The sequence below is a fragment of the Peromyscus leucopus genome, chromosome 6 (genome assembly GCF_004664715.2).
Source record: "Peromyscus leucopus breed LL Stock chromosome 6, UCI_PerLeu_2.1, whole genome shotgun sequence".
NCBI lineage: Eukaryota > Metazoa > Chordata > Mammalia > Rodentia > Cricetidae > Peromyscus > Peromyscus leucopus.
In genome coordinates this window covers 108,465,954-108,483,429 of record NC_051068.1, presented here as the reverse complement: position 1 = coordinate 108,483,429, position 17,476 = coordinate 108,465,954, and the positions used below count along the sequence as shown (strand labels likewise).

At 38.5% G+C, this 17,476-nt stretch overlaps 1 protein-coding gene across 2 annotated transcripts in view; it reads left to right on the top strand.

The window, feature by feature from the left end:
- Bank1 (B cell scaffold protein with ankyrin repeats 1) overlaps nucleotides 1-17,476 on the top strand; it is a 264,417-nt gene that overhangs the window by 205,424 nt on the left and 41,517 nt on the right. Inside the window, exons 8-10 of one of the 2 annotated variants that reach the window (XM_028857459.2) lie at nucleotides 8,471-8,549; nucleotides 11,767-12,075; nucleotides 15,858-16,163. In XM_028857459.2, coding sequence (XP_028713292.1) covers nucleotides 8,471-8,549; nucleotides 11,767-12,075; nucleotides 15,858-16,163 — 694 coding nt within the window. Of the gene's footprint in view, nucleotides 1-8,470; nucleotides 8,550-11,766; nucleotides 12,076-15,854; nucleotides 16,164-17,476 lie in introns of both variants that reach the window. The other variant, XM_037207133.1, reaches the window with a different exon arrangement.

Genomic DNA, 17,476 nt, shown 5'->3' with positions numbered 1-17,476 from the left:
TAAACTCCACAAAATCAAATTTATTTCAGTATTACAAGTTTTAATAAAAACTGTCAGACATCAGGACTAAAGAAAATGTTTTGCAGCCAAAGTGACCTTATTGTTTTCACCGGTTCTCTTTGAATTTGATTTCATATTTAAGTATTGGGGAAATAAATTTCTTTAATAACAATTCTTTTCCTTCTGCCAGGAAAGGTTTCTGCTTTACATTATCTTAAATTCATTCAATTACAGAAAATTCATGTTTAAGAGGTTTGTGCTATTATCAACTTATCAGTGTATTTTGCTACCATCTGTGGCTCCTTTGGGGTGCATCAAGCATGTTTCTTGTGCAGAAGTAATGTTCCTTGAACAGAAAATCTGAGTGTACACACTGCCAATGCACTAATCGGAGTATGATAGAATAGTAACTGCTTTCGGGTAACTGATATGGATGGCAAGATAGAGTGATTATGATAGGTTTAATAAAAAAATTATTCATCAGATATGTGTGTGTGTGTGTGTGTGGAGAGAGAGAGAGAGAGAGAGAGAGAAAGAGAGAGAGAGAGAGAGAGAGAGAGAGAGAGAGAGAGAGAGAGAGAGAGGTCTTAAGAGATTTTTTCTTTTTCTTGCTAATGAAACACTTCACTACTAAAAAAGATAGCTTGAGCATTGAAACCAGAAATTTATTTAGCTTCTCACCACATTTTCAATGAATAAATGTTTCACCTTTCCTTGCTTTTAGTCTCCCATGTTTCAAATACTTTAATCAATAGGAATCAACTCTCCTTATTCCATATTTGGAAACTGAGATTATCTCAGCCACATGAATGCTGAGAATAGATTTGCAGCAACATACGCTTTAAGAATTGTTCTGTCTAATTTGTCAAATAACACTTATTTGTTCATAGTAATAGTATAAAATTAAACAGTTCTTTGTTTCATTTGTCAAATAACACTTATTATCTAACAACCGAAGAGTATAATTTTTGTAGGAAATTGCTAAGTGTCTAACTGGCATTTTATGTTTGCTTCTGGCTTGAATTCAGAAACCACTTGTACCTCTTATTTTAGATAAATGGAGTGTCCTTCCACTGTAAGGATGGCAATGCAGCCTTTTATTGCTCTGCTGTTTAGACCATTTGCTTCTTTGACCCCTGACTCGAGTATTAAAGGCTTAGAAACAGCAGACAATGAGTTTTTGAAAATTGTTATCACAGATGTAAACCTGGCCCTGTGCCTTCACTAACTTCAATCTGCCAGCTTCAAGGCATGGACCTCTGTCTACTGCCTACCTTCTACTTGGTGTGCCTTCGTATTATATCATCTTTAAACTTGATTTGATTAGCATATTCAAAACAAGGTAATGATTTGTATACTTGTCATGGTGGTGCCTTGCATATCCTCTACTGACCTTTATTAACTAGATTTAAATTTAAAACTAAAACCGATGTCTAGACTTTGGAAGATTCAGTAGTGAACTTTGTGCTACTGTCTGATACATGCTCCTATCCTCACCATGAAAACTAGAATGACCAATATTTTAGGTGTGGCAACTGCAGATTCACATGCTTAGTCAAGGACTTTATCACCTCCTCACAGCTCACTATGGACTCTGTACCCCATCTATGCCAATGTCTTGTCCCTTCTCTTTGCATTCCTGTTATAAAATGCCTATGGGTGGCATGGGTCCTGCCTTCCATCATTTTGTGCTAGAAGAAGAGAAGTTAATTTAAAACTAACCTAAACAAATATTTGCAGCATAAATGTTATAAAATCAAAGTTTACTGCCTTGTAGGATAATCTGAGATTCCTTCAACCTATATCCTGCTGGCCTCCAGCTCTTTCATGACATTACAAAGGAAGTTGTACCGAATGGAATTTCAAGCAGATATGAGTACATAACCTACACACCATGCCCAGGTGCCCTGCTTAACACCTATGAGTATAAAGAGGTCCAGCATGAACCTATGATAATGTTTGTGCTATGATTCCCTGTACCTAAATTAGGTATAATTTAAAAAGATCTTGATCTAAGAAAAAGTGTCCAGTTTTAATCCTTTATAATTTAGTACCCTTTGGTTTTATTATTTATATTCTAGTTTAAATACAACTGGTCTTTATTCAACCTTGTAACTGACTATAAATGTTAACATAAACATGGCTATATGAAAAATACGGTGACATAAAATTTAATTCTATAGTGAAACAACACTCTTAAAATAATATAGATAGCAATTGCAGACTGTTTTCTATTTACCAAGCTTTATTCAACGTACTTGATATCAGTTGTATTTTTCAGTAACTCTATGAGATGAGATACATTTAAGCTCTTTTGGCATCTAGAGAGGCCAAACCAGAAAGGAATTAACTGAGTAATAACAGGAGAGAAAGATTCGAAACCAAATCTATCTGGTGGCTTCCTTATCTCAGAACTCATAACCTATGGAATCTACACATGTTCAGAGGGTGCTGATTGGAAAAAACCTTCTGCCAGTCAGCAGCAGCTGCATCCCACCAATCAGCAACAGCTGCATCCCACCAATCAGCAGCAGCTGCATCCCACCAATCATCAGCAGCTGCACTCCACCAATCAGCAGCAGCTGCGCTGCAGAGCACTACATACAACTAAGCTTCAGTAAACAAGTGCTGCCTCCAGGCTTCCTATCACAATTTACATCTTCTGAAAAAAAGTCACCTGCTCTTTGGATCCTGTGGCTTTTCTCTTTGCCTTGTATCTTTAAAGCCCACCCAGCCATGCTTTTGCTTTTCTTTGCTAGAACACCCACTTTCATCCTTTTACCAATTCACACTTATTTATCCCTTCATCCATTAGGTCAGTAAGCATCTGTTAGCTGCTACCACTAGATTCAGGATGAGTCTCACAAACCCTTCTCATCCTTCACAGCCCAGTCATAGCTATTTTGTAAAGAGTGATTTCAATAGTTTCTTATACTGAAATCTTTAATTAAGCAAAACACAAAATTATAATTTCTTGGTATATTTTACACTGATTTTTTTTCTCCCAAGCTAAATATTTAGCATCTTAGGGGAATGTTATGTTACCTCACTCTGTCTCCTTAAAAACTTGCCATGTATTATAGCAACATACACAGAGAAAAATCTTTAAGAAATATCCACTGCCTGATTGGTCCATGTTGGTGATAACAATCATGCTTAAAAATGTTACTTTGTAGATGGTGTGTTGAGAACTTTCTGGGATGCAGTTGTTGATTATTTTAGGTAAAGTTCCCTAAGCCAGAAACTCTTCCTTCTGTAAGATGTTTCAGCTCAGTTCTGAGTATCATTTTGAAATCAAAAAAGGTTAATAAAAAATGATTCGTTTCTTTTTAATTTGGACCTCTGACTGTGTGATTACACCCTCCTTGTAGCTGTCATTTTTCTTTCCTGTGCTTATTCACTAAAGCCCTTCTTCCTGCTGCTTCTTCCCCATCTAGCTTCAGCTCTAAAATATCAACACAGCTCTATATTTTTTCATACTCAGTGTACTGTTTAGAAGTTTGTAACACTAAATGTATCTATTTAATTTCATGGCCAGTTCATCATCTTATGTTTTGGAAAGGAATGAGCCAGTAGTTGAAAAAGTATATTTTATAATCAATGTTCAGTAGCCTGTATCTAACTGCTCTTCTGAAATCTTTAAAGCACAATTTTGACTCTGTACTTACAGTTCAGTTCTGTTAGTCAGATTTCTCAGTTATGTCTTACTGATCAAATCAGAAGCTTATCTGTCCGCTATAAAACTAGTCTCTGTTTTCAAAGATTGGAAGGCTGTCTATTTTATACTCATGCATCCACTCCAAATAGATTTTCAAGTGTTCCAAGATCCAATACAAAGGATATTTAAGCTGAACATATTCTCTCTAGACCACCAGCTTAGTTCTAGATTGCATTAAAAATGTGGCGTTAATTGGTGTCTTCATCTCTGAAGGATTTTAAAAAGAAGACTTTAACCTGAGAGCTGCCACTAGATATTGAGGGTTAGAAATTTTCATGGTCATATTTAACTCCCTTCCTCCAGCCTTTGACATCATAGTTCTTAAATATCCTGTCTGTTCCATCTCTATAGTCCTTGCCCATAATATAGCTCTCTCCCTCTCTGTCTCTCTCCCCACCCCATCTCTCTCTGATGTCATTAGCTTATATTTTGAAAACCAAATTGTGAGTATAATTATACTCTGACTCTTTGTCACACTGTTCCAAAACAAAACCTGGTGCATGATGCATTTAATTCTTTGCCCACACTTAGCTCTTTAAGCTTCTTAGGGTTGACGAATCTACACCAGGGTCACTAGCAACTCTCTCTCCTTGAAAGCCAGATAAACTGGTCTCAAAACTTTTCTTTTGAAGTTTGTTGAAACATTTAACTTTGTGATACATTTCAAATCCCCTGTCTTGATTTTTTTCTGTTGTCTCTATTTAGAGGTTTTGTCTGTCCTTCTATCCTCCATCTTCAATGCCTCGAGTCTAATTTCAGGAGGTTTTTGAGAGTTTCTGGATGACCCTCTATTGGTAGAAGTGGGATATTGCAATCAACCGCCATCACTGTGTTGGGTTCAACTTTTAATTCTCTGTTTTATCTGTAGTGATGACTTATTAAAATAAATAAAATAGTGTATCTTGTTTCCCTTTATCTTCCAGCATCAATGAGTAATTTTGACTTTATTTTTTAACTTTCTCCTTTTAATAACAGTATATGTACTATATAGAAAGCCAACTACATGTTTAACAAATGTATGAATAAAATCAGACTTAGAAAAAGAAACCATGGAGTACTACTTAGCAGTAAAAAACAATATCATGAAATTTGCAGGCAAATGGATGGATCTAGAAAATATCATCTTGAGTGACGTAACCCTGACTCAGGAGGACAAACATAGTATTTACTCACTCATGAGTGGATACTAAATGGGAGGAAAGGGATGGCCAGACTGCAACCCACAACTCCAGAGAAGCTAGCTAACAGGAAAAGACCCTAGGAGGGACACATGGATGATCCTGTGAAGAAGAAGTGGATAAGATCTACATGAGTGGACTGGGGTTGGGGGGTGGCAGAGGGTAAGGAGTGGAGGATGAGAACATAGGGAAATGGGAGGGTCAAGCTGGAACAGGGACAGAGTGGGAAGGCAGGGAGGAAGATACCATGACAGATGAGGACATCATGGGAATAGGAAGAGGCAGGGTGCTGGGGAGGCTCTCAGGAATCCACAAGGTTGACCCCACCTTGATCTGCTAGCATTGGTCCAGAGGGTGCCTGGGCCAGTCTACTCTGGTGACCAGCCTAACAAATAACCTAACTGTCATCATATAGCCTTTGTCCAGTGACAGATGGAGGTAGATATAGAGATCCACAGCCAGGCACCAGGCTGAGCTCCAGGAATCCAATTGATGAGAGAGAGGAGAGATACTGTAGGCAAGGGACATCAAGATCATGATGGGAGGACGTGCAGAGATGACTGGCCACACTAGTGGAAGCCCATGAACTGTGAACTGGTGGCTGTGGAGCCCCCATGGGACTGGACTAGGCCCTCTGGATATGGAAGACAGTTGTTTGGCTGAAACTGTTTGGGGGGCATCAGGATCTGTCCCTGGTCTATGGGTAGGCTTCTGGAATCTGGTGCCTGTGGTGTGACATCTTGCACAACCTTGGGGCAGTGGGAAGGGGCTTAGACCTGCCTAAGCTCAATGTGCTGGGCTTTGCTGACTCCCCATGGGAGACCTTGATTTGAGGGATGTGAGGTGACTTGGGAAAGAGGACTAGGGGGTGACAGGAGGGGGGTCTGTGGATAGCACATGGAGTGAGTAGAAAATTTAATAAAGAAAAATGAAAAAGAAAAGAAACTATGCTTTCTTAAAAGTATTTATAAGAAGGAAAATCAAGTCAACATTATGCTCATTAAACACTCATTACATGGTAGAGATATGTTGGATTATATTATTATGACCTGGCCTTCTTCATAAAATGAGGACATAGATATTACCCACATTTCAAAGGGTAGAAAATTGAGGTTTAGGGTTAAGCATTTGCCTGATATCATATAGCTGATAAATTACACAGCTATAGTTTGTCTTTCAGATGATGCACAGCCCTTGCTCAGTTCACTAAAACACACAGCCAAGTTTTAAAGTATCTAGATATCTGAGAAGCATGAGACTTCTCTTTGATGCCATCATTGGTTTTGTATAATAGTTATTAATGTGTCATTAGATCTAGCATATTTTTAATTTATGATAGTAAGGACCTTGAGGGAGAAGCATTTGCTTTTCCAATATAAATATTTTCAGATATTTTCACTCCTGAGAGGATAATTACTCTGTATAGCATTAATTATAGGAAATATTAATTGTACATAATATGGGCCATAGATAAAATTTGGAAGGAGGTTTTTTTGGGATATTCTTGGGTTTTGGCTGTTTATATGGTTTAAACCATAACATGAAACCTACTCCAAATAGATTTCAAATTTATTTATACTCATATCTAGATACTTGTCCAGTAGCTCTTAATGTATGGTATTTTTCCATAATTCTTAAGGTCTTTGGAAATGATTTCTGATGTTTAAAGAGTAAAAAACATTGCTTTATGTGATTTTTAGAGTGCTATAGACTTATAAAGTATTTTCTTGACCTACATTATAAAATGTACAGGTTATTCTAATTGGAAACTTAAGATATCTATACTAAACAAAGATTTGAATACCAATTCCTGCAAATATCATCCAACACATCAATGCTATCTTTCATAGATTACACTTAGGAGAAAGGACTGAGGACTAAAATGAATTATCAGACTCAATAAAGTACTGAGGTACTTTTTCTTTACTCTTAAATCTTCATTCTTAAGATTCCCTGGAAAACTAGAGGTTATGATACTCTCATGAAGAACATCCATTAAAAATAAATCAATTCCATTGGGTTCTTGTTGGCCAACACAGATGGTAAAGGAAATTGATGAGGTCAGTGTAACGGTCAAATACCTCAGCATACCTTGGCTACAATAATGTGTAAAGTGTACCAGTGTGGATTCTCTAGCTTAGAACAAATGGCCTCATTATTTCCATCAATTCTGTTAAGAACAAAAACATATCTTTGAATAAGCCACTTGATGTTTGTGTTTAAAGCATGTGGTCTCGGTTAAATCCAGTCACACCGCCATCCTTTTCTGTATGCAGTTTGGACAAATGGAGTTGCTCTCGCTTGACTTTTTCTACGAGGAGCAGTGTGTTCCACAAGTGTAGGAGCTCCATCTCCTCAGAGGATTTAGACAAAACTAGCTCTTCTAGTGATAAATATATTTTGTTCTCTCTCAGTAAGTCTGTCTTTTACATATAATGTGACCTGGGGTATGAATCAGCAGCGGAGTGAATGCTTAACATGTTGGAGGGCCTGGGTTCAAGCTCCGCCATTGCTAAATAAATAAGTTAATTAGTAAGTAAATAAATACCAGAACTGACTTCAAAAAGACGAATAAATAGAAATAAATGAGCTTACTTTCTTCCTTAGAAAGACATGGAATAAACATCTTCAAGAATGTCCCCAGCTAAGACTCGTAGCAATGGTGGAGAGGGTGCCTGAACTAGCCTTCCCCTATCCTCTGGTGACTACCCTAACTGTTATCATAGAACCTACATCCAGTGACTTTTGGGAGCAGATGCAGAGGCCCACAGGCAAGCACTTGGCCAAGCTCCTGGAGTTCAGTTGAAGAGAGGGAGGAGGGACTATAGGAGCAAGGGGGGGTCAAGATCATGATGGGAAAACCACAGAGACAACTGACCCAAGCTAGTGGGAGCTCATGGACTCCGGAATGACAGCTGGGGAGTCTGCATAGGACCAAACTAGGCCCTCTGAATGTGGGAGGCAGTTGTGTGGATTGCTTGTGAGGCATTTGGCAATGGGACCAGGACCTATCCCAGGTACATGAACTGGCTTTTTAGAGCCCATTTCCTGTGGTAGGGAATGGCCTTACTCAGCCTTGATGCAGAGGGGAGGGGCTTAGTCCTGCCCCAACTTGGGTATGCCAGACTGTGTTGACTACCCCCTATAAGGAGTGAATGGGGGGGGAAGGTGAGGGGAACAGGAGAAGGGGAGGGAGGGGGAACAGTGGTTGGTATGCAAAATGGAAAAAATTGTACCATAATATACCTGATATAATTAATATCTTTTAAATAATAAAAGAAACAGTTTTAAGAGAACTGTTTGTATTCAGTTTGATGCAGGTTACCATACCCAAACTCATGATTATTGCTTTTATCAAGTGTTATAACAGTTGTTAGGTTTCTTTTTTAAATCAGCTCATTATTCATGATGGATGTCTTTCTTACTTTTGCTTTTAATACCATGTTTGGTTATACATGTGATCAAAGAAAGTCAGTAATAAAGAAGAATTTAAGTATTTAATAAAACTTTAAAAGCATTTTCCCTGTAGGCAAGATTAATGCAACTTTTTAAAAATTACCTTCCTTCCTTTCAGATCCAAAACATTAGCAGAAATAATGAGCAAGAAAATGATTATGAAGAGGATGTTACCACATTTGCAACATGTTCACCCTGTAAGTTTTCTTCTAATCCATGAATACATATAGGTTTTATAGTATAGTGTATGAAACTCGAAAACAAAACTGAACAGAAAGTGTGGAAAGGTATTTTATCAGCCAATGGATTTTTGAATAATATTGTGATAAAGATGTTTTGCCTACATGGGCTAATTTAAACACTTTTTATAAAGTCAAGATTTAATAATCAAATACCAGTTTATGAGCTCCCTACCCTGAAAAATTATACAAATCACATTGATATTCTTTTCTGGATATTTGAAAACTATGTTTCCAAATTTGTTCTTCAAAACACAATCACATTCTTTGTGGAACTGAGTTCTGTCAGCTGCGAAGTGGGAAGTTGAGGCAAGGATGTTTCTAAGCTCCTTCATGCCATAGCACATGTAATTCTATGTCTAACATCTGAAGGTGAATTCAGTGTTCATACATGTGCAGACCAGGTCCCATTAGCAGGCAATTGCTTGCTTACCATCTTCACCAGCATTTGTGATGGGCATCCATCCCACCCTTCATTCGGAAAATCCTGATTCCTGCTATACCCGATGTCTCCACCTGCCGACTTCCCTCCACAGCCAGCGAAAATGCATTTTCTTTTTAAGTTAGTTCAAAATTCTTGAAGTTACTCTGGACTTTTGTCCTTTTTCTCCCACTATACATCCACTCCACTATAATACTATTGATTATACCTGCGAAATATTGCCAGCATTCAACTAGTTGTCATTGTTATTTATCCTAAAGAGAGAGAGAACGACTATGCCTCTACTCAGGACATGTGCAGTTTCAGCTCCCTCCACACGTTCTTCCTCTCACATCCTCCTAACTCCCATCCATACTCCATTCACATATCATAACCCCTGTTTTCAACATTTCTTCATTTCCCTTTGCTTGTGTCTTTCTCCACTGTGCTCAGCATCATTCAGCATTTTATTTCACTCATCTGCTTCTCCCTTTATGGCTTGTCCCCTTCGTTTAAAATACTTGTCTTGGGAGATTAGGATTGTCTGTTCAGGTCCATATGGCTTAGAAGCAGTACATGATCAATGCTCAGTTGTACACTACTGACCACAGCTTTTTGAATGACAGGCTGATAGGCAAATCAGACAAAATTCAATGCAAAGCTTACCAAGTATACTTTGATAAAAATCCTTCAAACATTATCACAATATGCACATGAGTACTACATATTAAATTAATAAACTGATTAAAATGGCTATAGGTTATATATTTTATCACCTTAATAATAAAAGGTTATGATAAAGTTCATTATTAATACTTACCACACATCTATCATAATATTCCACCCTCTGAAGGCCTGCCAACAACAAGAGAGCATTATTGCAGTTTCTTGTAAAGAAAAATCTCATCTCTACAGCTGAAACTGAGAGCTCTCTCAGCTGTGAGATCGTGATTGGGCTCAGCCACCAGTTTTCATGGGGCTCGGTGAGGTCAAAGCACCCCAGTCAGCATCACAATAATGACTGGGCATGCTGAACCCTCTGCCTACTAACTCTAACTTAACTTGCCAGGGCTGGATCCACCTGCCAAGCACCTGGAATGTCTGTTTTTTGTCAGTGTCAAGAAACACTGATTGTAGAACTAAAGTGCTAGTGTGCAATTTCCCATTCTTGAATGCAATTCTAGGCTGATGACTGTTTTTCTTAGACAAAATAGTCAATCTTCAGGTACTTACGGCTGAGCAATAATCCCCTTCCAGTTGCTCCGTCATCTACTCCATCAGCATTTCCAGGGATCACTTTACTCTAGGGCCAGTGTCGAGGTATGAGAAATAGAAAACTGAATGAGACCTCTGGAGAAAAATCACACACAGACAACACACCATACACATATACTACCCCCATACCTATATACATCACACACACACACACACACACACACACACACACACACACACACACACTTACACTCCCCCTACACACATACCCCACATACACCACATATACATACAATATACAGCACACATGCACCACACACATCACACATACAAAACATACCATACACATACACCCTCCCATGCATACACCTATATATACCACATACACACACACACAAAATACCACATACACCACACATGCACAACATACCTCACACATATCACACACACACACACACACACACACACACACACACACACACGTATACCGCATACACATATACTCCCCCCCATACACATACCCCATATATACCCCACACCACACATACAGATACTCTGCACACACTCAGCACAGCACATACATATACCACAGAAGTCTGCTTGCTTATCCCACACTAGTATTAATAGAATCTAAGTTCAGTTCTAGAAGCAAACACTGTGTCTCTCTTCTTCCTCATGTGAAAGAAAAGACTGTACAGGGCACCATCACAGACATACTTTTTCATGGGCCTCATTTTTGTCACACTGATGAAAGTTTTCTACTGTGTGACTTCATTTTTCAAAGCGACAAAGAACAAGTGTCTCCTTCCCCACACTGTTTCATTTGATATTTAAAGCTATATTTTAACAAATTTTGAAAACAAATCTTTTTATTGAAAATGATAAGACACATTCCATCTGTTTGAAAGATCAAAAAGAATATGTCTTTCATTTTCATTTTTAAAAAGAAAACTTTGTATAAATTGTTTTACAGATGTGAAGTTATTGCCACTTAATGTTTTTGTGCTATTCCTGCGTGGTTAGAGTATTATTGTATAATATAAAAGTATATGTTGTGTGCTTCTTAGACCATAGGGACATTGACTCAATTATTTGGTTAAATATCAAAACAGAATGCATTTCATCATTAGGTATGCTTTCTTCAGGGGGGGGAAAGGCATTTTACCAAGTATCATTTTCAAAAATGAAGTCCCCATAATAATCTATGGTTGTTAATTATATAAGTTATTGCAATGCCTATTATCAGCCCTAAGTAGTATGTATAATAAATATGTGGAAATGCAAAGTAAAGGTGCAGATTCGTTTTCAGCAGTTTCTCCACAGAATCAAAATGTCTGTATATGGCTGTGTCATGTACACAGGAAACAAGATGAGATGGAGCTTTGAGGCTCATTAGGGAAAGTGGAGCTATGCAGTGGGCAGCTTTTCACTACATAGCAGGTCACAAAAGCTTAACTGTGCTACAACTTCTGTGCAAATTTTCAAAATGCCTCCAGACAATGTGTGTAAGTGAAACTGCTCAATCTTCATCATAAATAGCCACACAGTCCCCAGCATTTCATCACGAACTCAGGAGGACACACAGACGGAACACAGACACATCTGAGGAACCTGAAAGGGCTGGGGACACAGACGAGCAAGAGCCAGGTGCTGAGTCAAGATCCAGCCTGCCAGAGGTCGAGGGCGAAAGCTCTGAGAACCAGTATGACGATTTGTATGTGTTCATTCCCGGAATTGATACAGAAAGCAACTCACAGGAGCCTCTTCCATACTGCAGACCTCCTCCGCCTCCACCCCGATCAGGGACTGCTGCCTCCCAACTAGAAAGACCTCACTTCACCTCACAAGGTAAGCTTATAGGTGGTGGTGCAAAGAAACAATTTGTTCCAAGGCTTCTACAGAGCATATGGTACAATGTTGAATCTGTGGAGACACGATCAGATTCCAAAACCAAGGTGACTCTCTGATCTTTAACTGAAGCTAAGGGAAGAAAGCAAGCGATAATCTATTTACTCTTTCTCTCTGATCCCTTTCCCCAAAATAAAATGCCCTTGCAAAGCTGGAGGAATGTAAATACGATAAATACTACTACTGAAATAACCATAATAATTTGGAAAGAATCTGCCATGATGCACATAAAATGAACTTGGTACGTTCTGTGGGAAAGTTCAATGTTCTGGCAGAAGGATGGCTGTTGGGGGTAATTTAGAGATGAGCATGGGCACTTCACTCACCTGGTGCTTGGTCTTCCTGGGAGCTAGGTCTCCTAGGATTTGTCCTTGGAGTTCTCCATGGCCTAAAAACTCTCAGCCCCAGGGTCATTGTCAACCACTTCATTTACCTATTTTGTGCTTAACCTCTCAAGTTGTAAACTATCCTCACAAAGAAAATTTCATAACAAAGACTAAAATACCAGTTTTTTCATCATATGCTATAAATAATATATTTTAGTTGTCAGATCCCAGAAGACTATCAAATGTATGAACACTACTTGAAACAGTGAATTTTGAAGTGGCTGGAGAGATGGTCCAGCAGTTAAGAGCACTTGCTGAGTCATACTGGTTCTCAGAGGACCCAGGTTCAATTCCCAGAACCGACATGATGGCTCACAACTGACTGTCACTCTATTCCAAGGGATCTATCCCCTCTTCCGACCTCTTTGTGTACTACACTTAGTACACATGCATACATGCAGGCAAATATTCATACATATGAAATAAAAAAAAATTTCAAGTGAACTTTGAAACCACAAAATTTAGCATTATTGCCCTTCAAGGCCCTGTTTTCTGGGAAGGCTCAAGTTTATCTATATAAGCTGCACTCAGGTTCTACAACACATTAGAAAACCAATCCTGGGAGATGCTTCTTTGGCTCATACAGCATGCATTCATTGCTCACCTATGTGCCAAGCTTTTCTGCACTTTTGAGAGAGTGAAGTCAGCACATAAAAATCTGTGTGAGCAAAAAACAGTCAGCAGAAGACCAGCCACAAAATTCTACTCCGTTTTTCAAATTTGAAAATTTTAAATAATAAAGATGGAAATATTATCTTGGGTCGGATTAAATATCTATACTATATAATGTTACATCATAATTTTATAATGTAAGTCTTCATATACAATATTAGCTAAGAAACCTAATACCACTATTTCATAAGTTTTCCAAATAACTATGACCAAAATTATAATTTTAGCTAATATATCTCTTGAAAAGTACCATACATAGGAGGCAAAGACCTCCCCAAAAAACCACATTGATTTTATTTAAAAAGCATATTGTCGGCTGGGCGGTGGTGGCACATGCTTTTAATCCCAGCACTCGGGGGGCAAAGCCAGGCAGATCTCTGTGAGTTCAAGGCCAGCCTGGTCTACAGAGTGAGATCCAGGACAGATACCAAAACAATACAGAGAGACCCTGTCTCAACATAACCAAAAAAAAAAAAAAAAGCATATTGTCATATTTGTTTGCTTAGTGTTTTCATATTTTGTATATAATCTACAAAGTAAGGGGTTTCATTTTAATATACATGGTATACATATATACAATTATTTTTGTCATATTCATTCCCCCATACTTTCTTGTCCCCTTCTCACTAATCCTCTTCCTCTTGCCAATTGATCCCTTTTATACTTTCATATCTTTTTTTCTTATTCATCTTTTCACCCACAGCAATGAAAAATGAGTAGAAGAGAAAAAGGTATTATTTGTCAAGATATTTTTATACATTTTCTTTTTTAGATTTATTGACATTATGTTTATGAATGTTTAGTTAGCCTGAACAAATGTATTTGTGCTATGGCATGTCTGTTGGATCCCATGGGACTAGGATTAAGGATGGTTGTAAGCCAATATATTGGTGCTGGTAATCAAACTCAGGTCCTCTGTAAGAGCAACAGGTACCCCTGGCCACTGAGCCCATTTATCAAAATCTGTCCTTGAGTTATTAGAAAATGGGCATCAAATTCTACAAGTGAGACTTGCAGACATAATCATTGGATAAAGTACTAATAAACACCATTATGAAGCCTCTTTCAACCTTCACAACAATCATAAGATTGAACTATCATTATGACCCATCTGCCACTCAGACACAAGGCCACAGAGTCTATGATTAGAAGATGCTACATACTTCCAGGATTCTCCTTTCTATATACTTGTGCCCCATTATTTCAGCAGTTGAAGTGATTCGCTCATAGGAGTGACTCATTTAGTATTTATTAGTATACAACCTGGAGTGAGAAAACTTGGGCCCCACTCCTTAACTCAAAGCACAAGCTGATGCTTTGGAAGATAAAAAGTAAAATGTATGATTTCTAATGTGAGTCCAACTTTAGAAGGAGTTGGAAAGAGAGGTGGGTGGGGAACAGCTCAGGAAATGGGTTCATAAAAGTGAGACAGTTGACACATTTTGCTAAAAATGAAGTGCTGTAAAAGTCTTTCCCACACACTTAATCAGGTTTCACCCGGAGGCTGTCAGGGAAACAGAAGTCATGAAGTCGAAATCTCAAAGCCATATTATTCATGCAGAAAGAGGCAAGGCGTAATGATTTTAGAGCTGGTGCCAGGCATATAGGAAATTAACACTTGCTAGGTTAAACTTACCAGGAGAATATAGTTTAAGATGCCTTGGAAGAGTGTCCTGGTTACCCCTTCTAGAACTACCAAAAGCAATTCCTGAATATTCTTGTAAAAATACTCTTTGATGTGGTTCCATTAGTTGTTTTTCCTCTGAGTGTTTAAGTTTTTCCACTAAAATCCCAACTTCAATAATTATTATCAGATCCGCACTGTTCAACAGAATCAAGTTGAAAATGAGAATAAACACTAATATCCATAGGGAAAGGCCTTCTCATCGGTCTAGTAGAGAGGTGCGGGTTATTTTTAATTTATTAACCAGAGTGTTTCATATGCTTGTCTGCTTAACAACTGCTTCGAAGATGTCTTAGCGTATTCTTACAAAGCAGGTAAATATTTTCCTGACTATGCGGTTGCATTCTAATCACACACCTAATCCTTAAGCTAGTGATTGCCCACAATGTCCGTTACATCAAGGTCTCCACTTTGGTGTCACATTTCTGAGTGAGGCTCATATTCACCTGTGAAAATCAAGAGTTGCACTTTTGGAAAGTCAGTCTGTCTTTGCTAGGACAGACAGCGGAAGCATGTATGCATGGCTGGTCTCTCCTGTCATTTTCAGGGAAATTAGGTTTTAGGTGAAATAATCAGTACAAGCAGTAGAAAAGGGAAGGTATCTTACTGGGGAAAAACATGCGTGAGTTTTATGCTTAAAAACACCCCTTTTGAGGCATTTGGAGCTTGAGATATAGATTTATGACTCGTTTTCTCTTATCAAATATATATCTAAAGTAATGTTTAAGAAATGATAATTTTTTGAAAACATATATTATTTTCTTTGCAGAACTAGCAATTCTAAGCTGTATAAGTGAATCAAACAACCAACTTTTCTTTTTGAATTTTGATAGTCATATATTTTACTAGAGATGGGGCCCTTTTTCATATTGTCTCAATGGCATGTGAGTAAAGTGATTTGAGATGATACAGTAAATAAAAAGCAGCAAGAATATTGCATACAGTATAATGTAAACCCAAACTAAATGTTTCCCAAGCAGGGAAAGTGGTGGAAGACCAAATGGAAAGAATTCAAAACTGGAGTGATCTCAGTGCGAGACAAGAGACAAGAGAGGAACCCAGCAAAGAAGAAAAGAGAGAAGATGAATCGCAGAAAGAGGAGGAGGAAGAAAACCCATATGCATTTGCTGAGACTGATGACAACGAGTACGATCTGATCCTGGCCAGTAAGAGCATAAAGAAAAGAACTGGAAATCGTTCTTTCATTATCAACAGGCCTCCTGCTCCCACCCCCCGACCCACTCACATGCCTTTCAAAGAAGAAACAACGCCTTACATAGCCCAAGGTATGTCGTCTATGGATTTTTTTTTCAACTTTCAAATTGTGTGTTCATGGATATTTTACCTGTATGCATGTCTACATAGACAGGTGGGTGCATACCAGGTGCATGCCTGGTACCCACAGAGGCCAGAAGAGGGCACTGGGTGTCCTGGAAATAGAATTACAGAGAATTGTAAGCTACCATGTGGGTGCTGGTAATTGTACCTGGGTTCTTTGAAAGAGCTGCCACTGATTGGAACCACTGAGCCATGTTCCCAGACATGTTAGTATATGGTTTTGTGGTATGCTCCTTGGTTCATGAGAGAAATGGGATTGGGGGATGAGGTAAAAAATAAAGGGACTGGTGCCATAAAACTCTAAAGGCTGTAAGCATCTTTTCAAGTCACAGATAAGTTACATTGGCCCAACTTTAGTATAATATTTTATTAATTCTTTGAGAATTTTATGCATGCATACAATATCATATTTACTCTCAGTTCTTCCATATCCACCTCCTCCTCCCAACTTTCAGTTTTTTAAAAAATAATATACATAGTCCAATTTATGCTGCCTATATACCCATGTGAGTGGAACCATCACCTGGAACAAGTTTTACCTACCAGGGCCATACCCTTAAAGAAAACTGAGTCTCCTGCTCCTAGAAGCCATTAGCTGTCAGTGGTTCCTTATTTAGGTGTGGGGTCTTCTGAGTCCTTCTTCCCTCCATGCTAGCATTTAGACTGCTGTGATGCTGTGCAGGTCTTGAACAAGCAGCCAAGGCTGCTGTGAACTCACGCATGCAGCAGTCTTGTCCTGTCCAGGTGATACTGTTTTGTTCCAGTTTTCTTGCTCTTACAATCTTTCTGTTTCTTCTCCACAATGGTCCTTGAACCTTGAAGATTCAGAGGTGACATACATGTCCTATTTGTGGCTGAATAGTCCACAGTAATTTAGTCTCTGCCTTTTGAGCAGTTGTGCATTTCTGTTTTAACTATGCCATTCATTACACCAATAAACTTCTCTGACTAGGTAGGAGAGCTGGGTTAATCTGTGAGTTGAAAGATGTGAACTTAGAGGGCAGTTTGATATTATGTCCATTTTCGCAAAATAATAAAAGTAGGTTCATACATGGTGCTATAATCTCCCCAGCCATGGGTTCTTGGCCAGATTTACAGTACAAAGTAAACATTTCCTCCTGGGGAGTGGGCCTTACATACAAGCAGCAAACAGTTCCCTCCATAACAGCCATACTGTTATAGTACCCATGGGCATAGCTTCCCATGACCATCATTATTACAGTCCATAGGGTTAATACATATGTAAGACTTGTGTTACCTT